This window comes from Bufo gargarizans, chromosome 4, assembly GCF_014858855.1.
Source record: "Bufo gargarizans isolate SCDJY-AF-19 chromosome 4, ASM1485885v1, whole genome shotgun sequence".
NCBI classification, from domain to species: Eukaryota; Metazoa; Chordata; class Amphibia; order Anura; family Bufonidae; genus Bufo; species Bufo gargarizans.
This window is the reverse complement of record NC_058083.1, coordinates 245,035,362-245,058,113: the sequence shown is the minus strand read 5'-3', so window position 1 is coordinate 245,058,113 and position 22,752 is coordinate 245,035,362. Positions and strand designations below refer to the sequence as shown.

The 22,752-nt window shown below is 41.9% G+C and overlaps 1 protein-coding gene across 5 annotated transcripts in view; it reads right to left on the bottom strand.

Moving 5' to 3' along the window:
- The window catches only part of KCNQ5 (potassium voltage-gated channel subfamily Q member 5), a 661,517-nt gene that overhangs the window by 43,020 nt on the left and 595,745 nt on the right, over positions 1-22,752 (bottom strand). For all 5 annotated transcript variants that reach the window (XM_044291364.1, XM_044291365.1, XM_044291367.1 and 2 more), the window contains one exon: positions 10,964-11,184. In XM_044291364.1, the coding sequence (XP_044147299.1) occupies positions 10,964-11,184 (221 nt within the window). The remainder of the gene's footprint in view (positions 1-10,963; positions 11,185-22,752) is intronic.

Sequence of the window (22,752 nt, the reverse complement as noted above, 5' to 3'; positions counted from 1 at the left end):
ACGGAAATAAAAATAAGTTCGTGTGCATGAGCCCTTATACTTCATTCACAGAAATCACTTAAAAAAACACAGAAATATAGTGGCAAATCTGGGGGAGCTGCTCAACCCCTAACACTGTAGCGTGTTTTTCATTGGGGGAGCAGCCTGACAGGAATATATTGGCAAAAGTCTCAGCTTTTAATATCTGCATTTATGACTAGCCAGTATAGTCAGTGGCATATCCGTTTGGTGCATTTTTTCTGTGATTTATGATTATATTTTCATCCGCACAATGTTCCGTTTTGTGTAGGATGCCTTTGTGGTGCATGTGGACCGCGCCGACATCCTCCACCGTATGCAAAATATTTTTTGCTGGGGATAGTCGTTTGCTGCGGTCCACATGCGGTGGGGCTGCTCCCCCAATGAAAAACACGCTACAGTGTTAGGGGTTGAGCAGCTCCCCCAGATTTGCCACTATATTTCTGTGTTTTTGTCTTGTTTTATATGTAGTGTATGTGCCTTCACCTGGCATTCAAACACTCTCCTTTGCACCTGGTAGCCTCCATCACATGGTCTGATATGGGTGTGGCTTACAGTCTGGCTTTGTTCACATTGCACTAGTTGTCCTGCTAGGCGGTTGTGTGGAAGCTTGGCTGTGAGCTGGATTACATCACCTTCAGACCTTGTTCACACCATAGGTAGCGTAGTGGTAGGACCCCTTGCCATGCTGAGAGCCGTGACGTGGTGCATGTGGGCTCCGATATCTTCCTGACAGGAATATATTGGCAAAAGTCTCAGCTTTTAATATCTGCATTTATGACTAGCCAGTATAGTCAGTGGCATATCCGTTTGGTGCATTTTTTCTGTGATTATAGAAATCACTTACATTCATGGGGGAAGGGGGGATTTACAACATTTTGCCACAAGTCCTACTCTGTACAAAAATGTGTAACCTTTTTGCCTTTTCTGTCAAGCTTGCCACTTTTCTAAAAAGTGGGTTAGCCATGAGCTGGACCTCTGTTCCCAGACACATTTATCAATACATGTGCCAGAAAACCAATCCATGTATTGGTAAATCAATGTCTTAATAATTTTCATCAGCATAACAAAAGACGTAACAATTAAAATCCCCCCCCAATGTATTACATACATCCTTGATGTTAATAGCTGACCAGTTTATAAGTCACATCCATATCCTAAATTGCTTGAAAAATAGCAGTTGAGGCCCATGCATGCAGCAGTCCATGGATTGCTGTATTATCCATGGATTCAGTGGTGATTGGAGGGCTCCATAAGACCGCATGCACACGACCATTGTGTGTTTTGCGGTCTGCAAATTGTGGATCCACAAAACACGAATGGCGTCCGTGTGCGTTCCGCAATATGCGGAAAGGCACGGACAGCCATTGATATAGCTGCCTATTCTTGTCCGCAAAACGGACAAGAATAGGATAGGCTATATTTTTTTTGCGGACCACAGAATGGAGCAACACAGAGTGCTGTCAGCATCTTTTGCAGCCCCATTGAAGTAAAAGGGTCTGCATCCAAGCTGCAAAAACTGCGGCTCGGATGCGGACCAAAACAACGGTCATGTGTATGAGGCCTAAGGCTAAGGTTGTAACACAGTTCTTGCTTACTGCGAAGCAATCAACTAACAATGGAGAGGTGCAGTTACTTAGAACAGTTTCCAGAACATTGGAGGTGAGCCTCAGGATACCAGTACAACTCAGCGTCCACTCTGCTATGCTAACTTGCAACGGCTCCATCATCCAGCAGAGCTCTGGTATCTCTCTACTGGGTCACATGCCAACTGCTACCACATTCTGACAGGAAAACAGGAGATCTATCTTGGGCACCACACAGACCAATCCCAGTTGGGTCACACTAGGGATGAGCGAATCGACTTCGGATGAAACATCTGAAGTTGATTCGTATAACACTTCGTTTCAATACTGTACGGAGCGAGCATTAAATTTTTTTATTTGATGTATACATCATTTATTGTGTGAGATTATATGCTGTGAGGGTAGGGGGTGGAGAGGTACCAGTCCGGTTTGGTCCTAGGTGTGGCTGACAAACAGAAAGGAAGGGAAAGAGGTAGCTAATGTGATGGTGTGACCTAGGGATGAGCGAATCGATTTCAAATGAAACATTCGAAGTCGATGTTTCATCTGATCTTTGTGCAGCTCTGTCCCATTGAAGTGAATGTGATTGAGCTGCATTACCAAGCAGAGCTAGTATGGCACAGCACTTGGTATCTTATGAAGTGTCCTCAATGGTTCTCTCAACTGCGCCCCTTCAAACAGCTGATCAACGGAGGTGCTGGGAGTCAAACCTCCACGATCAGATATTGATGACCTATCTTGAGAAAAGGTCAACAATATTTCACTCCCTGAAAACCCCTTTACAGTACTACTGCCATAAAATAAGATCTCCATAATAAGGAAATATAAAGATTGAGGGAGACCATTGCTGCATGTGGTCGACACTTAAAGGCTATGTATACTTTGGGGACATTTTTTTTAATGATTACATTTTACTCATTTGGGGGGCAAAAATAATTTCATTTGGTCCTTAAAAAAATGTGTAGCCATTTCTGAGATATGTATGTACAAGGGTTTACAAATCAGTCACTTTGCAAGCTGTCGGTGTCTGTTTTGTTTTATTTTTTATCCTGACTGCTCATGTTTAACTCTTATCTCTGATCTCCTGACCTCATAAACACTTTTTTCAGCAATATTCTTATATAAATGAGTGTTTATGAGAACAGAGATAACAGCTACAGATACGCTGTCAGATGATGAGATTTAAAGAAAACTGTGACAGCTTGCAGACTGATTTTTAACCCTTATATTTCAGCAATGGTTGAATATTTTTAACACAGACCAAATAAAAAAACTCGCCTAAAGGCGTCTGTAGCCTTTAGAAGGAGTAAAGTATCATTATCTCTTCTCCAATTAACATTTAAACAGAACTGGTAAATCAGTCTGGAAACTGCAAGCCAGCTGAAATAGAGTATGTATATATATTTATATATATATATATATATATATATATATATATTATTTTTCCATAAAAGGAGCTTTTTTGTCTATGAATGAGTTTATTTAGCGAGTATCTATGTAGTTAATTAGTTATATAAGAGTTTAAAATATTACTGGAACTATATTTTATGTGGCATAGATGATTTATGTATGCCTTTGGCATCTGCGTTTTACCAGCACTGCCTTATTCAGTAATGTTTTTGAGTGTTTCTTGACAACAGTCTTTGCAGGCAGTGGGACTATCACACCAATCTAATCTTGTGTGTAGTGGTGTCGTTTTAAGAGTATTTAGGATACCATCTGTTTACTAGTTGAAAATAGCAGTTTTTTCCTTCCAGATTTCCTCGACTTGGCAATATATCCAAATGTAATATTATATGTATACAGTATAAATGAAGAGTCTCATAAAAAATGGCACCTTGAGATCATTCTTGCCGTCAGCTGTGCTATCAAGTTCTATGAAAAAAGAAAATCCACAAAATGGATATGACAGCCGTGAAACAAATCAAAATGCTAATTATTCCAAATCTTCTAAGTTTTAACTACTGTATACTTCAGTGGCTGATCTAAACATAAAGCATTACAGTAGAAAGCATCTGGCAGTACAGATGAGAAATGGCTCAGAGCAACAAGCTTGAAAAGAAAAATAAACACACACTGAATGGGAACAGCAGTTTAGTAATTGAAGAAGATTATAAACCAGAATTTAAATTAACCATATAATAACTGTATGCATACCGTTCCTACATTTATTAGAACAGCGATTTATACTGGGATTTGAGTATATGAAAACTCACATGAAATTCTTTTTCCTGTAATGAAAACGGGGGCAGAGATACCATATATGCAACTTGTGCAGCTTCACGGAGGCCCTGTAGGGAGGTGGGTCCACTACCGTTGTAATTTTCCCATGATTTATAATGATTGATGGGCTGCTATACCAGTGATGAGTTCTTTAAGACAGCCGTAAGGGAGATGAAGACCAAGGGATTTACATATTCATAAAGAAGCACTCTACTGCCCATATCTGCTCCTTAAACTGGACCTGTCATATGTCCTGACATGTCTAAGTAACTACCCATGTAATAACAATTCTGCGCCGGGACACTCACCAAATGGTAATGGGGAGATTTATTTCCCTAATGATGCATCAGGGGGAAATATGCAAATTAACTAATACCAGCCAACGATCTGTTGACAGCACTGTTTTGGGGTTTCCACCCCTCATCTGTGCAGAGCCGGATACTTGGCTGGATGAGATCCTTTTAATGCTCAACAACTTTTCATACAACCTTGCATAAATCAATAGCCAGAGTGACTGCTCCAACTAGACAGTTTATGTCCCAGCCCAAGTGCTTTATTAATATCAGTATAGGTCAGTACTTCTTTATATTGTCCTCCATGATCCTGGGGTTGCTTCTGAGTGAATAAAAGAAAGTTAGGAAGCAGATTCACCTCTACTTTCTGTTTGCAGTTGATGGCAGCTAGAAGAACTGCAAACTACATATTCATCATGCACAGGGGAAAACTGCTAAAAATGCCAGACACAAGTCATACAATGACCAGAAATCGTATTAATCATTAGTACACTGTGTGTACATGAGGAATAACACTAAGTATGTTGAAAGGTTAGGTACGCTTTATAGCAATGCTTACCAGTGAATGAAAGCCTGCCATATATCTGCATGTATACAGGTGGCCTTCAACGAGTATGCTGTTTCTATGCAGCATAGTCTGATAGCATTATAACAGATCCACTTTAAGGAGAACTTTATTGTAAAATTTTAAAACACAGTGATAACCAATAATAATAGAGACTCTACAACAGAGAGAAAGAGAACGTTATTATTTTTCTTTTAATTTCATTTATTCTCTTCTGTACTACGTCTGCGCCAGTTACTAAACCACATGTAGCGGATGCAAGACTTTATGAGAAGTCAGGGCCAAGGGCAATGATATTCACAATGCCCACCCTGTCGATCAAAGTGCAGAGGGTGCTGCAGCATCAGTGGGGACGGATCCTCTAGCCTCGTGATGGCTAACCTCCGGCACTCCAGATGTGGTAAAACTACAACTCCCAGCATGCACTCTTGCTTGGCTGTTTTTGGACCTCCATAGAAATGAATGGAGCATGCTGGGAGTCGTAGTTTCACCACAGCTGGAGTGACGGAGGTTAGCCACCACTGCCCTAGCCGATGCTCTTAGAGGCTCATTTGCATATATTAACCCCTTGAGTACAGGAGGTTTTTACATTTTCAGTTTTCTTCGCTGTCTTCACAGAGCCCTAACTTTATTTTTCCATTAACATAGCTGTATAAGGGCTTGTTTTTTGGTGGCACAAGTTATACTTTCTAATGCCACCATTTTATATGGCATACAATGTAGTAGGAAGTGGAGAAAAAATTCTAAATGAAAATAAGACTCAATGCCGCCACAATTTTACTGGTTTTGTTCCTACTGCTTTCCCTATGCGGTAAAATGTACCTGTGCCCTTCATTCTCTTGGACAGTATGATTACAAAGATACCAGATTTGTATAGGTTTTCTTGTGTTTTAATATAGAAAAAAATATATTTTTTTTTACATCGCCATGTTCTGACTACCGAGCTGTGTGGGGGCTCATTTCTTGCAGGACAATTTGTTTTTATTGATACCATTTTGGAGTGTGTGTGACTTTTCGATCACATTTTATTCAGTTTTATTTGGGTGAAACAATGAAATAAACTTTTGAAACTTTTTTAGCCTCTCTTGGAGGCTACAATATGCAGTATCCAGATTTTTGCTTAGACTGTATTTCCATGGATCTCAGTCCAAGCTCTATTTGGGGTTATCCTATGGAAGCTCACAGGTAGGAGGCCTCCATAAGAACTGCAGCTCTAATACGCTGGGTCTCTTCAGAGAGAGTCAGCGCATTAGAACGAAGGAACAGCTTTCCAATCACCACACGGGGGAGCCAGTCCTAACCTGCACTCCCTTCCAGGTTGTTTGCCATTTAGATGCCTTGGTCATGCTTGCCTGTGATTGGCACCATTAACCCCAGGACTCTGCTGTTTGAAAGAGCAGAAAGCTGCCAGCAATGCGCCCACTGCACTCATGATTAGTCGCGATATTTAAAGACCCTCCCAGTATCGTACATGTACAGAGTTGGTATCCCAATGGATAAAACTTCATTTTTCACCGAAATGCAGCGACATACTGTATAGGGATGGGACCAAGACAGATCAATTCTGCTGACTGGCACAAGTCTAAGGTCTGCCTGTTCTAATGCTATGAAACTGATGACAGAAGCCCTTTAAATGACCATTGTTGCCAGGCAAGGAAAAACCAAGCTATCATGGCCACTAGCATGGCCAACAGTTACAAAGCACAGGTAGCCTAGCAGTACACAATAAAGAGGAATGATGTCCCACAACAGCCTTAGATAAGGGGTCTATCTAACAAGAGCATTATAGACTATGCTGCTGCCAGACACTTATATACAGTGGATATAAAAAGTCTACACCCCCCTGTTAAAATGTCAGGTTTCTGTGATGTAAAAAAAAAGAGACAAAGATAAATCAGTTCAGAACTTTTCCCACCTTTAATGTGACCTATACACTGTATAACTCAATTGAAAAACAAACTGAAATCTTTTAGGTGGAGGGACAGAAAACAAAAAAAACTAAAATAATGTGGTACAGTTTATAGGTCACATTAAAGGTGGACAAAGTTCTGAAATGATTTATCTTTGTCTCATTTTTTACATCGCAGTAACCTGACATTTTAACAGGGGTGTGTAGACTTTTTATATCCACTGTACTGTATACCTAGTCTTGAATTTGTGGTGTGACCTCTACCAAAATTTATTGAAGTATAAAAAGGGTTGATTTTTCTCCAAGCTTTTCGTTAATCAGTACGAACTACTACCCATTACATGTTATTGCTCATTCCTTTTTTGCTAAATCACGCTCTGACTGCTAGAAAAAAGAGGCCAAGATTATATCTTGATTAGAAAAAACTTTAAATATGGCTTACAGAACAAATCTATTCACTTTGAAGAACTGTGAGGTTTTTTCTTTCTTTTTGCAGAAACATATGTATCTTGTATAGTCATTAAAAGAAAGTATGAGCTATGAGACAACAGTCAGGGAGGTCAAAAGATGCTGAAGGGAGTATGCCCAGAAAGAAGGAGAAGTTCAAGATCTAAATGTAACCTCAAACTAAAATAATCCAGACCTTTGCTCTAATGACAGGAGCCTGTATCTTTTACAGCAGGTCTGTCACCTAAATATAGTGCCCTGTGTAAGGGCATTCTTAGGGAGAGGTCTATTCTCCTATTAGCCAAAACATGACACAAAATATTAGCTATTGGAGCAAACTGCACACTCATAGTCAAGGGGTTGTCTCACTTGAGCACATGGCATTTATCAGTTGCATTATACACTGCTACGGCCACCGATCCAGCGCAGATACGAGGTGGCCTATGCGTGCTCCCATTGTCCTGGCCACCAGAGATGCCAGTGCTTTTTCCTATAATATGCAAGCCTGACCACCTCTGGTGGATTGCAGGGTGGTCGTAACCCCTGAAAACAGGTAATGTATAATGTGATGGGGAAATTAATTAAGCCAGTAAAGGAGGCAATATGGACAATAATCACAATACATTAGTAAGTGCCTTGTATTAATGTTCCCTACATGATAAATTTCATTTTCTGAAGTGAGTCAACTCCTTCAATGAGAGAAGCACTACAACAGCCAGCCGTCACTCACCAGTGAGGGAAAGTATCTGATAGGTGAAGCAACAACTTATGGAGCTCACACTTAGACTTAATGCACACAACCATTTTTAATTCCATGTGCTATCAGCATTTTTTGCAGATAGCACACAGACCCTTTCATTTTTATCGGCCCATGCACACATCCAGTTTATTAGTGGATCTGTATGTGGCTGTTCTATAGATTACAGAACATGTCCTATTTTGTCCATATTGAGTGAGAAAAATATGGAATGCCCACGGTCCACATTTTGTGGACCAAAATATGAAGCTTATCCTAAGAAAAGCGATCATATGACCTCCATTCTGCCTGAGGCGGCACTCTCCTTGAGTTTACAAACCCTTTACCCTAGCTCTAGATGGTCTTATAAATAGTAACTTTGGCTGTTATTCCTTGTTGGCCTAACAGAAGACTTCTGGACATTTTGCTGAAGTGGCAAATGATCTTTAACTTACAAGAACATTTGGCAGCTGAAGAAACAGGACACATACAGTATACAGTCGTGGCCAAAAGTTTTGAGAATGACACAAATATTAGTTTTCACAAAGTTTGCTGCTAAACTGCTTTTAGATCTTTGTTTCAGTTGTTTCTGTGATGTAGTGAAATATAATTACACGCACTTCATACGTTTCAGAGGCTTTTATCGACAATTACATGACATTTATGCAAAGAGTCAGTATTTGCAGTGTTGGCCCTTCTTTTTCAGGACCTCTGCAATCCGACTGGGCATGTTCTCAATCAACTTCTGGGCCAATTCCTGACTGATAGAAACCCATTCCTTCATCATCACTTCTTGGAGTTTGTCAGAATTAGTGGGTTTTTGTTTGTCCACCCGCCTCCTGAGGATTGACCACAAGTTCTCAATGGGATTAAGATCTGGGGAGTTTCCAGGCCATGGACCCAAAATGTCACCGTTTTGGTCCCCGAGCCACTTAGTTATCACTTTTGCCTTATGGCCCGGTGCTCCATCGTGCTGGAAAATGCATTGTTCTTCACCAAACTGCTGTTGGATTGTTGGAAGAAGTTGCTGTTGGAGGGTGTTTTGGTACCATTCTTTATTCATGGCTGTGTTTTGGGGCAAAATTGTGAGTGAGCCCACTCCCTTGGATGAGAAGCAACCCCACACATGAATGGTCTCAGGATGCTTTACTGTTGGCATGACACAGGACTGATGGTAGCGCTCACCTTTTCTTCTCCGGACAAGCCTTTTTCCTGATGCCCCAAACAATCGGAAAGAGGCTTCATCGGAGAATATGACTTTGCCCCAGTCCTCAGCAGTCCATTCACCATATTTTCTGCAGAAGATCAATCTGTCCCTGATGTTTCTTTTTGAGAGAAGTGGCTTCTTTGCTGCCCTTCTTGACACCAGGCCATCTTCCAAAAGTCTTCGCCTCACTGTGTGTGCAGATGCGCTCACACCTGCCTGCTGCCATTCCTGAGCAAGCGCTGCACTGGTGGCACTCCGATCCCACAGCTAAATCCTCTTTAGGAGACGATCCTGGCGCTTGCTGGACTTTCTCGGCCGCCCTGAAGCCTTCTTAACAAGAATTGAACCTCTTTCCTTGAAGTTCTTGATGATCCTATAAATTGTTGATTGAGGTGCAATCTTAGTAGCCACACTATCCTTGCCTGTGAAGCCATTTTTATGCAACGCAATGATGGCTGCACGCGTTTCTTTGCAGGTCACCATGGTTAACAATGGAAGAACAATGATTTCAAGCATCACCCTCCTTTTAACAGGTCAAGTCTGCCATTTTAACCCAATCAGCCTGACATAATGATCTCCAGCCTTGTGCTCGTCAACATTCTCACCTGCGTTACCAAGACGATTATTGAAATGATCTCAGCAGGTCCTTTACTGACAGCAATGAAATGCAGTGGAAAGGTTTTTTTGGGATTAAGTTAATTTTCATGGGAAATAGGACTATGCAATTCATCTGATCACTCTTCATAACATTCTGGAGTATATGCAAATTGCTATTATAAAAACTTAAGCAGCAACTTTTCCAATTTCCAAAATGTATGTAATTCTCAAAACTTTTGGCCACGACTATACACATCAGCCAGTAAAGGTGAAGCTATAAGGTTCTTTTCACACTCTCGCTAGGGTCCTCTTAGTCAAGTTTCCTTCGTCTTTGATGGTCAGAAAGCAGTCTGCTGTACTATTTTCAGTAATGAGACCACCTGAAGGACCCAGTATAAAGCCTCATTTACATGTCAGTGCTCAAATCTGTGAAAAAGTGGCCAGTGATTCCTCCGTGAAGGATCCGCGTAGTGGTCTGTGTGTCTGTTTTTTGCTGTCCATGTGTCATCTGTGTCTCATAAACACTGTGCAGCTGAAAAATAATTTTAAAAGCATCTCTTCCTAATGATCCGTGAAACACAGATGGTGTTCGTGTTGCATTTGTGTTTTTACGGACCCATAGACTATAATGGGCTTGATGGATCCGTGAACACAGACAAAATATAGCATGCATCCATGCTAAAACCACGGACCCACAGGCTGTGCTAAAACAAGGATGTGCTGTCGATGGAGAACACGTATGGCACACGTACATGCAACACTGACATGTGAATGAGACTTAGTAGGATCTATTAGGTTTGATAGATGCAGTATATTGTCATCGCTCCATTAACAACTGAAGTCGTGAAGATCGTGTGAACCAAGATCTGTTTACAAATGCATATTCAGTTATGAATATTAAAGTCATGATTTACGTTTTAAAGCTGATGAATGACATTAAATAATTGATGGCCCACAATTCAAATTGTTTTCCTTATTGTCAGCCCCTAATTGGTCACATTCTTCCTTATTCACTTTGATTCTGGATGACATTTACCCGGACACATGCTACTATATACCTATAAAGTTGCATACAGTTACCGTATATAGTAACATACTATAAGCCTTTATGTCATGAGATTTTATTAACATATATTCAGACCATTGCACTACACAATTTATGTTGCGAATTGTTATGCAGGCAAATGGACATCATGAAAGAGCATTAAGTGACAGGTCTCATTTGACAGTCTTTGTGCATGGTCACATGTGGTTGCAAACCTATTGCCTAGAAGTAGTTTTTCACAAGCAATTAACTGCTTCTGACAGCCATTTATATGATATTTTTGTATTGTATAAAATCCACACTGCAATCATAGTTATAGAAAAGCAAATACTCTTACTGTCAGTCACTGGTTTGGGTTGTGAACTCTTCAGTCTAAGGGAAGGCCTAAATCTTGTTCTGTCATTGAAGCTCCAGCTCTTTTGGACTTTTGTAGGACTTGCTTCTGAGGTCACATCAGTGCTAGGGGAACGTCGATCTCCAACCGATGTTTGTCTGCCTTTTATACTTTGACCTCTTGGGCTTGCCATGCGTACTCTCTCTTTGAAGCTCAACTTCTGACTGAAAAGGAGATTACAGTCATTTACATTTGTAGCCCCATCCATCTAAGACTCTCTTATGTGTACAATGAATGCTCGAGCTCGCTTAGTGCAAAGTACAAGTACAAAGTAATGAGAATAGCTTCAGTACAAAGAAAATGGAAGAACAGACAGCATATAATTCTAGCAATTTAAAAACAGATTTGGTTATGACTCAATGCAGAAAAATGTATGCTAAATATTACAAGTAATATCAGCATATAAACATGCAAGTTAGTTCACTGCAGGCAAATTGTCTGTTTACTGAAAAAACATCCTCATGCATGTGCACATCTTTCCGATGCTGACAATGAATACAAGCGAAAGGAGAAAATGCAGAATGCACAAGGCTGGCATCCGTGTTTTGCGGACCACAAAACTGATACGGTCGTGTGTGTATGCCCCCTAAATTTTATATCTGTTCCTATAAATATATAACTAGGTCAGTAACTTTAGCTTATATATTTCCCATTTTTCTATGGATTTCAGCAGAAATTAATTATATTTCTAAATACTGAAACAATTCCAATTAAAGGAGGTTTCCAGGATTGTATACAGACATCCATATACATGTGGCTGGAACTAGTACTCCATCTTGGTCCTGCTCTACCCTTTACTTTAATGGGCTAAACTACAGTACTGAACTCTACCATTTGCATATAGACTTCGCTATGTCAGGTACTGGAGAGAAGTCACTGCGGTACTCATGACTTTTATGTTTCACGCACTGCCGAGAAGTGTTCTAGAAAGTACTGCTACCTTCTAGAGACCATTGGGGGATCCAAGGCTGAAAACAATTATATGTTCATGACTCTTTAAAGAACAGAACAACTTAAATAATCCATACTACTTAGAACGTTAGTATGTGTATATGTATAAATGGTCCTTTTTTCTAAGCAATTACTCCTAAATGCAGTTTCAAGTTTCGCAAAAATTGCAGGTTACGGTACATACAGTGAAGTTTAACACTTCATCAAGTTTGAGCTGGCCGCTGGTACCATTCATACTGTACAAACTAAGACATTTTAAAGTTAGTTGTACATGGTATCTTTCATTGATCATAGCCTTTCGCTTGCTTTCTGACTCTCTTCTGCCACTCTCTACCATAAGTCCCCTTCGGGATGCAGATTCTGCCACCACTCTGTATAACACCACCATAACTACAGCTCTCGACTCACACAGAACAAAATCCGAAAAATCAATAGGCAACCCTGGCACACTTGCCTGACCAAAGAACTGAGACAAGCCTGCAGAGCTGCTGAGCGGCGATGGAAAAAATCCTATTCTAAGGAGCACTTTACCACATACAAACAATCCCTTCTCATTTTCAAGTCCTCACTCAATGCTGCAAAACAAGCCTAATTCACATCTCTCACCTTCCCTGTCACACAACCCTAAACAACTTTTTAATATTTTTAACTCTCTTCTCCTCCAGTGTCCCCACTATCACCTCCCATCTCAGCTGAGGACTTTACCACATACCTTAAACAAAAGATTGACAACGTCAGGGAAAGCTTCAGTCTATAGTCCCCACAGCCCCTCTACACAGCTACTAAATCATGTTCCTCCAAAACATGCTTCTCTACCATTACATAGGAAACCCTTTCCACCCTACTCTCCAGATCACATCTCATCACCTGTGCACTTGACCTGATCCCATCCAACCTCATCCCCAACCTCACACAGTGTATATCCCAGTCCTAACTCATCTCTTCAACCTATCAATAACCACAGGTGTCTTCTCCTTTGGTTTTAAACATGCTACCATTGCAACTATCCTTTAAAAAAACTTCCTTTGACTTATCTTCTTTCTCTAGTTATCACCCCATATCACTTCTCACATATGCCTCACAGCTACTTGAACATATTCACCTTGAACTGTCCTCTCATCTCTCTTCTTGCTTCCTCTTTGACTGGCTAAGATCTGGCTTCCGACCCCACCACTCAACTGAAACTGCCCTTACTAAAATCACCAATGACCTGCTCACTGCCAAAGCCAAACAACATTACTCTGTCCTTCTTCTTGATCTGTCCTCTGCCTTTGACACCGTCAACCACACCCTTCTGTTACAAACTCTCTCATCTTTTGGCATCCCAGACTTGGCCCTCTCCTCTCTCCTGAATCACATCATACATCACAGACCGAACATTTAGTGTGTCTCATACTACCTCCTCATCACATCCCCTCTCTTTTGCTGTCTCTCAAGGCTCTGTCCTAGTTGCCCTGCTCTTCTTAATCTACAGCTTTGGACTTGGACAGCTCATAGAGTCCCATTACTTTTATCTCCTATATCCCCCTTCTCCTCTCGTTTTCTAAAACTCAACATGGATAAAACAGGATGTATCATCTTTCCCTCATCTCACTCAACTTCCCCCAACAGACCTATCACAATAATGGCTGCTCACTCTCCCAGGTCAACCAATTCAGCTGCTTTAGAGTAACCTTTGATCCTGACCTGTCCTTCAAACTGCACATGCAAGCCCTTTCCACCACCTGCCGCCTCCAATTAAAAAAATCAGAAGCCTGCAAAAATGCTTGTACATGCCCTCATGATCTCCGACCTAGACTACGGTAACATCCTCCTATGTGGTTTTCCATCTAGCACCCTTGCACCCCCTCTAATTTATCCTTAACTCAAAGCAAATTAAGTTTAAAATAATAACATATAAGGACGTCCACAACCTGTCCCCTTTGTACATCTCTGAGATACTTTACCAACACATCCCCACACGTAATCTCCAATCCTCACAAGACCTTCTTCTCTACTCTCCTATTTTCCACGCTTCCCACAATCACCTCCAACATTTCTCCTGTGCATCCCCTATACTCTTGAACTCTGTACCCCAACATATTAGATTCTCACCTACAGGGAAAACCTTCAAAAGAAACCTGAAAACCCACCTCTTCAGACAAGCCTACAACCTACAGTGACCCTGTTGCTACAATACCCCCAAGACCAGCTTTACCCTCACCTACTGTGTCCTTCTCCCATACCCTGTAGATTGTAAGCCATTGCGGGAAGGGTCCTCTCTCATTCTGTACCAGTTTCTAATTTGTCTTCTTCATGCTTATTGCATTTGTTCAGTATTATGTATGTGTACCCCATGTCACATGTACAGCGCCATGGATTTAATAACAAATCATAATAATAATAATAATAATAATAATAATAATAAAGTCTTGCATCCTGTTATGGTTCAGTGTGTGATGTTAAAGGATAACTGTCATTTCAAAAAAATTCTGACACGCCACAGCGACTAGTAAGACATTTTGTCCTGTGGGGGTCCAGGTGATGAGCCCCCCACTAGTCACTGAAATGAAGGGGCAGAAGTACTCAGCCAAGTGCTGTGCCCCTTCAGCTTTAAATGTCTGATCTCAGCAGCTGAACATGGCTCATGGAAGTCTTTGAGCCTGGCTTCAGCTGCCGAAGACGGCCAGTCACAGTGTGTGTGTGTGTGTGGGCGGGGAAGGGGGGGGGGGGTGTTCTCAGCACCTAAACCTCCACTAATCAAAATTTTTGATGTCACTATTGATGAAAAGAAATCTAATTTAGGAGGAAACAATGTACTTTCCTCATTACCTTAGAATTTCTAAGCCACTGATCCTTTCAATTTGGAATTTGTGCAGGAGAAACTTCTCTATGCTCTCTATTCTGCACTTAAGTATGTCTCCATTAAAATAAGAAATAAAAATTGTTTCGCTCTCATGTTATTGCAGCACATACTTTCCATGTTCCACACTGGCTGCTTCTCATAAGTTAACAAAATTGGACTCTTTGTCTTGTCAGGTCCTTTGCTTAGTTGGCAATCATTTGCAAATTGTTTCCTTCATACAGGCAGCGGACTAATGTTTCCATAATTTCTTTTTGTTGTTTGTAAAAGAGTAATTTGTAGATTGCTAATGAGTTGGAAAGTTTACTGTGTTTTGAGAAAAAATTTAGGACTCATTAAATATGTCTGTTATTATACCAACCAGGACTCTAGGAAAATGTAGCTTTGTCATATGTTGTAAATTTTTCCCAGACAAGTGACTGCCCAATGAGAGGTAATGATTGAATAGAGCAACTTAATTACTTCATGGAGTTTTAAGCTATTTGCGGCTATCATTATTCCATACCATCATTAAAGACATTTTAGATAAAATGTGGTCATTATCTTTTATCAAACTGCACAGACCACATCAGTAACCTTAAAGCATTAAAGGGGTTTTCAGAGCAATTTTTGGATGCAAGCTTCAGGGTGGCTATTAAAAATTAAGCCTTCTACGATCCAGCACCACCACTCCATCCTCTCTGTTAGGTTGCAGCTATGACATAATATTTTGGCTGCAGCAGTGACATGGCCATATACCACATGTGATCACTGCAATAAAGAACTAATCTGAGTGGTCTACACTGATGAGGAGAAGATGGTGTGTCACCTCTGCATCACAAGGGGCTTGTGAATGTGAGTTTAATTTATTTTATTTTTTTAACGGCCTCTTTGTCATTTTCTTTTCCCTAGGTGACACCTCCCTCTCTACAGGAGAATAAATACGAATTCTCAGTTTCTCCTACATGGCCTGCCCCATCATGGTATCGACCAGGACACAGTAAATATATCTAATATTATCTGTTTCTTTCATCCTGCATGATGTTATCTATCATAATGATTATCTTCTAAACCGACCCCCTGATGAACCAAAACGTGGGGAAACGCGTTGGGGTTATATATAAAATAAAGGGGTAAAACATTGACATCAACTGTATTATAAATTCCCATTGTACAGGGTTACATAGGGCTAGACAGGGTAGGTACGGGGACAGGGTGATCCCACCATCAGGGCTCATCCCTGGGCAGAGGACTATTATAGGGCGGGTACAGGGAGAGAATCATCCCTAATACCCCTATTTATGTGCCCCACTCTCTACCCAACTCCCAACCTCAAAAAGTTACCAACGCTCTGGGAATTTATATATACCTTAATTATCTTGTTAGTTATCTATTTTTCTTTCACCAATTCACAGTGGTAGCTGGGCAACATCTTGTCCTATTATTATTTTGGACACCCGGTTATCAGAGGGTGTATAAATTTATGCTTTTTAAATAAAAATTAATAAAAGCGATTTTTTTTTTTAAAAAGGGTCCATTTCCAGGTTAAAAAATTTACTTATACGGACACTTATACCAATTGTATATTTAATTCTACAATTAATCCTCTTTGTAGTTTGCCTCGGCCCCCCACCAAAAAATAAAAAATTCACTTAGACAACTCCGCTAAGGTTAGCTTCACACACTTCACACAGCTTATTTTTGTACTGTGCTACTGTATATGTGGGTATATGTTTAATAGGAATACATAATATTTCATGAAATTCTTAGTCATATACTGCAGTTTATTTCCATTGTTCTTTTGTAGCAGGGATGGCCAACCTACAGCTATCAGCCTACAGCAGAGCATGGTGGAAGTTGTAGTCAGGGCTGGCGCCACCTGTAAGGCGACCTAGACAGCCGCCTAGGGCGCAATTTAGCAGGGGGAGCCGGCCGTGCGGTTTTAAAAAAAAAGCGTTGGTTAAGTGGCAGCCGGGCCAGTCCTGCCGCGTTTTTTTTTTAAGTATGGTGGCGGGCCCTGAAGAGAGGGACTGACAGGAGGGAAGCTCCTCTAATGTAGCTTGGCCGAGCTCTGCTCGGTCCGCGGTACAGAAGCTTTTGTTTTCTGTACCCGGCCGGACTGACAGGAAGTGCTCACTTAGTGGGGGGAGAAGAGAGTGACAAGGGAGGGAGGGGGTGAGAAGAGAGTGACAAGGGAGGGAGGGGGGAGAAGAGAGTGACAAGGGAGGAAGGGGAGAAGAGAGTGACAAGGGAGGGGGGGAGAAGAGAGTAACAAGGGAGGGGGGAGAAGAGAGTGACAAGGGAGGGGGGGAAGAGAGTGACAAGGGAGAGGGGAGAAGAGAGTGACAAGGGAGAGGGGAGAAGAGAGTGACAAGGGAGGGGGGGAGAAGAGAGTGACAAGGGAGGGGGGAGAAGAGAGTAACAAGGGAGGGAGGGAGAAGAGAGTGACAAGGGAGGGAGGGGGGGGAGAAGAGAGTGACAAGGGAGAGGGGAGAAGAGAGTGACAAGGGAGGGGGGGAGAAGAGAGTGACAAGGGAGGGGGGGAGAAGAGAGTAACAAGGGAGGGGGGAGAAGAGAGTGACAAGGGAGGGAGGGGGGAAGAGAGTGACAAGGGAGGGAGGGGGGGGGAGAAGAGAGTGACAAGGGAGGGGGGGAGAAGAGAGTGACAAGGGAGGGGGGAGAAGAGAGTGACAAGGGAGGGGGGGAGAAGAGAGTAACAAGGGAGGGGTGAGAAGAGAGTAACAAGGGAGGGGGGGAAAGAGAGTGACAAGGGAAGGAGGGGGAGAGAGTGACGAGGGAGGGGGGGAAAAGAGAGTGACAAGGGAGGGAGGGGGGAGAGAGTGACAAGGGAGGGAGGGGGTGAGAAGAGAGTGACAAGGGAGGGAGGGAGGGGGGAGAAGAGAGTGACAAGGGAGGAAGGGGAGAAGAGAGTGACAAGGGAGGGGGGAGAAGAGAGTGACAAGGGAGGGAGGGGGAGAAGAGAGTGACAAGGGGGGGGGAGAGTGACAAGGGGGGGGGAGAGTGACAAGGGAGAGGGGAGAAGAGAGTGACAAGGGAGAGGGGAGAAGAGAGTGACAAGGGAGGGGGGGGAGAAGAGAGTGACAAGGGAGGGGGGAGAAGAGAGTAACAAGGGAGGGGGGGGAGAAGAGAGTGACAAGGGAGGGAGGGGGGAGAAGAGAGTGACAAGGGAGAGGGGAGAAGAGAGTGACAAGGGAGGGTGGGAGAAGAGAGTGACAAGGGAGGGGGGGAGAAGAGAGTAACAAGGGAGGGGGGAGAAGAGAGTGACAAGGGAGGGAGGGGGGAAGAGAGTGACAAGGGAGGGAGGGGGGGAGAAGGGAGGGGGGGAGAAGAGAGTGACAAGGGAGGGGGGGAGAAGAGAGTGACAAGGGAGGGGGGGAGAAGAGAGTAACAAGGGAGGGGGGGAGAAGAGAGTAACAAGGGAGGGGGGGAGAAGAGAGTAACAAGGGAGGGGGGGAAAGAGAGTGACAAGGAAGGGAGGGGAGGAGAGAGTGACGAGGGAGGGGGGCAAAGAGAGTGACAAGGGAGGGAGGGGGGGAGAGAGTGACAAGGGAGGGAGGAGGGAGAAGAGAGGAAGAGAGTGATAAGGGAGGGAGAGGGGAGAAGAGAGTGACAAGGGAGGGGGGGGGAGAGAGTGACAAGGGAGGAGGGGCGAGAAGAGAGTGACAAGGGAGTCCCCAGAGCCAGACTGCAGCCAGAGACCAGATCATCTTATTGTCCTGGTGGTAAGTAGACAAAGCAATATGTTTATTATTTAATTGTTTAGTTATTAATACTACATTTGAAACTAATTTATCTCACATTAAAGGACACTATAGTCCCAGAACCACTACAGTTTAATGTAGTGGTATTGGTGTCTATAGCCTGTTAGAAGTTGGGCACCCTCGTGTCCCCCTCCCACTGGGCTGAAGGGGTTAAAACCCCTTCAGCCACTTACCTTTCTCCAGCGCCGTCACTGGGAACTCTTCTCCCCGATTCTCCTCATACGCACGCATTCACAACTATGTTCCGCGTCTTCCCACTGTAATTTTCACAGTGAGAATCGCGGAACCACCTCTAGAGGCTGTCAGGGAGACAGCTACAAGAAGCTTGATTAACCCTAAGGAAAACATAGCAGTTCTTTTAATTTAAATGCTGAGAAAGGGGTGGAACATATGTGATGTCATGATATGGGCAGATCATCTGATAAGGGGGCGGGGGGGCAATTTTTATCGTGCCTAGGGCGGCAAAAATCCTTGCACCGGCCCTCGTTGTAGTTTTACAACAGCTGGAGAGCCGCAGGTTGGCCATGCCTGTTTTGTATTATGACCTGGGTGTGGTGTATTTAGTAGTTTTTCTCTAAGTCGATGCAAATTAATACAAATTGTCATGCAATCCTTCAAAGAAAAAGGTCTAGGAATGCTTGACACATATGACATGTTATCTCTGTTTACTTGTATGTTTTACTTTGAGATGCTGTGGCATTAAATTACCCCACCTGCAACAAACAAGGAATATTGTAAGAAACTACAAACTTCTAAAACTAACATGTTGCAGTTGTTTTGCACTCACTTAGGTTGACACCATCACATCACATCATCAAGCTATAGTAGTGATTTCTAGCCTTTTTGCTATGGGAGAACACCTTGAAATAGTTTGTCTTTGCACACTTCCCTCATTTCTACACACAAACTACATAATGCTATACTAACTGACATTTACTGCCTACTGCATACAGTTGTTTTGAAAAGCCTAGCTGACTAAAATTTTCTACACAGTTGAGGTTCCTTATCTATAGGCACATTAGCATATTTGTTGGAAGATATTCATGTGGTATATATCTAATAATTGCGCATCAGTGGAGTGAATTTAACCTTAAAGTTGTTGTCCGGGTCCTAAAAAAAATTGCCTGGTCATGTTCAGTGAATAAGAAAAAAAAAAAAATAACCTGTATGTCCTGTAATAGATCAACTCTTTTTCGGTGGTCATTCTCACAATTAGCTTCGCCACAGCCGGATTGCAGGTCCAAAACGTGAGATTTATTTTCACAGCAACAACAAAACAGTACAAAATAAAAGCCGGCCCATCTGGGCTTTACCTAAACATAATATAACCCTACCTTACTTATAGCACCATTCACACGGTACCAACATGCAGCTTTCTTAGCCAGTACTCCAGCACTTCCAGGCTATTACAAAGTCCAGTACCTTTGGGGGATTGTGACCCAGAAGTCCACCTGACTCTGGCCTAGTGACCGTCTATTCCCAGACCTCGTGGAGTCCTCCAAAGTTCAGGCTAACACCTAGCCCCGTGGCCCCTCAGCCAGCCTGGCTGAGACCACTCATCCAGAGCCTTCAGCAGGACTCTGTTGCACAAAGAACCTCTCTCTTTGACTGACAGTCTGGGCTAGGCTCTTATCCCATACTGATTGTGTCACCTGGTCCTGCCTCAGAGCTGATGACTGATGGGGAAGACACAGAGACTCCTGCCATTAATCTCCCCTAGCAGCTATGCCATGCAGCTATGTCACTGCCTCACATACCCCCCCTTTTTTCAAGCCCGTAGGGGTGAACACTAGCATCAAATCCAGATGCTCGTGAATGTGCATCGACCTGGCCTACAGTCTTCCCCTTAGTCTGCCAGACCCAGGACAACATCGCTTGGTTTGTCACCCTCCTGAGTTTATTACAAAGCCGATAAGACCTATGGTATTTTCTTGCCCATCTCATGAGCAGGTACTCTCTTTCCCGAGCGAGGGTGATGTGCTTTCGCACCCGTGGTCTTTCTCTTTTATTTTTTTTTCTGTTCCTCTCCACATTTGGCATTCGGTTTCTGGAACTTCTCTCAGAAGATGTTTTTATACGACCTGCAGGCTCTCTCTTTAGATTTTTTGGCTTCGGCACACGCTCCTCGTGTCCTTTCTTGGACTGCTGCAGCTCTTGACTGAACTGTTCCCAGTCATGGGCGTGTCCCGACCCTTTCTCCTTTGCCTTCAGCAGAGCAGGCTTATCCACGCTCGCTTCTTTTACGTGCCTCCGGTTCACTTCTTTCCAACAGTGGTTTCTACCACTTTGGTGGCAGTTTCAGAGAGCTCGGCTTCTTTATGTTGTGCCTTTTCATAGATATATGTATTGATATCCAATTATTCTAGTCAAGATGGATGTTCATTGCCTTTAAGAGCCATGCTCGACTATAGTTACAATTTTGTATGTCTTGAGTAGGACGAAGTAAGGTCGCACAAAGGTTTCTACTCTTTAATGTTATTCTTCTCATGAATGTACCAGTCTGATAAGAGGCCTCTTTGTCTACTTATAAATTTATTACGGGAGATAAAGATAAGCTCTATGCAGCTGTTAATTACCTATACAATTAGGTATTTATTAATGAAGCAAAATATATAATATGTATGTATTCATTTAATGAGCCTTAGTTAGTCCTTAGCATAAAACAATCAGTAGGGCATATATATATATATTACTTTATATTATATGGTTGTATGTTATGAAGACAAAATGCATCCAGTATATATATTTCTCATTAAAAGAATATTTGTCTCTAAAAGAGTGTCTTTAAAGATGTGTGTTTTGTAACAATTAATCACATCTTTGGTATGACAGGAGGTACTGATATCTCTGTGAGAAAACAAGGCCTATTCATACCTTTATGGTGCATAACTCAACAGTGTGAGAAACATTCAGAGAGACGCCTAGAGGTCTGTGTTTAATTGCTACAAGTGTCAGAATTAATCCCTATAGCTTTGAATTAAAGCTTCTAAGGTCAAATGTATAGAATACGATTAATTCAGACCTACATAAGTTAACCCTTTATACTATGATACAAATAGCTTATACAGCAGTGCCACCTAGGTATGAGTAGGTGACATTACAACAGTAGCAAAAGTGCATTCTGGGTAAGGTTATGATGTCACATTTTATTATCCGACAATGATTGGAAAGTTCCAAATTTGGAAGGTGTGTCTAACTGATAAGTTTGTGATCATAAACCACAGAGAGAGAGAGAGAGAGAGAGAGAGAGAGAGAAAGACAAGTTGAGCTCTCTAGAGGGGTCTATCAAAATGAAAGCCATGGTGAGATGCGCTATGATGGCCCATCCAGCTTTCCTAGGAGCAGAAGTGAGATTCCTACTAGGACTTGGTAAGAGACACAGGAGTTTGATATTTCATTTTATTAAGACTAATTTGATAATGTGGGTGAAATTTGGTGAATAAATAATTAAATTAATTAATTGATCATCTCCATATTGAGATGTAGTCTTGGGATATTGGGAGACTTCATTCTACCTACAGAAGAATCAAGACTCATAATCTAGCAAAGCATTAAATGATTGCATATATATATATATATATATATATATATATATATATGTTGATAGAACATTCTTCACCAAGCTAAGTGATGGATTCCCACAGGAAAGACTTGTTTCAAGTCCTTCCCATTTAAGATATGGTCTAGCAAAGATCCTGGATCCCTGTTATTTGTCTTAATAGCCTTACAAAAGTCATATGTGTGAAAATAGTCCAGGATGGGGTGAAAAGGATACATTTATCTCTTCTAAGTTATATCCTTGAATGGATTTGCCCATCTTGAAGTCATGTGATGTGTAGTTGGTTAGAGGGGGGCGGAATGTATTTAGCATTCCATATTGATGTCTAGAATTAGACATGCCCATCTTGATATCATGAGGTTTTCTCTGAACAGAAGTAATATATATAACTTATGTTCCTACTTTGATATCCTAACCTAATAATAGCTTGGTTATAATGTGACAAGTTATTTCCACTCACATGTATTGTTAAGCTTGTAATGCTTTAAATTAACTCCATATATATTAATTTACATGTATCATTGTGTTTATTTACTTATATATGTTTATAACCTTGTAACCGATAAACCTGTGTATTATTGTAAAATGCAGAACTACATGTTCATCATTAAAGAGGACC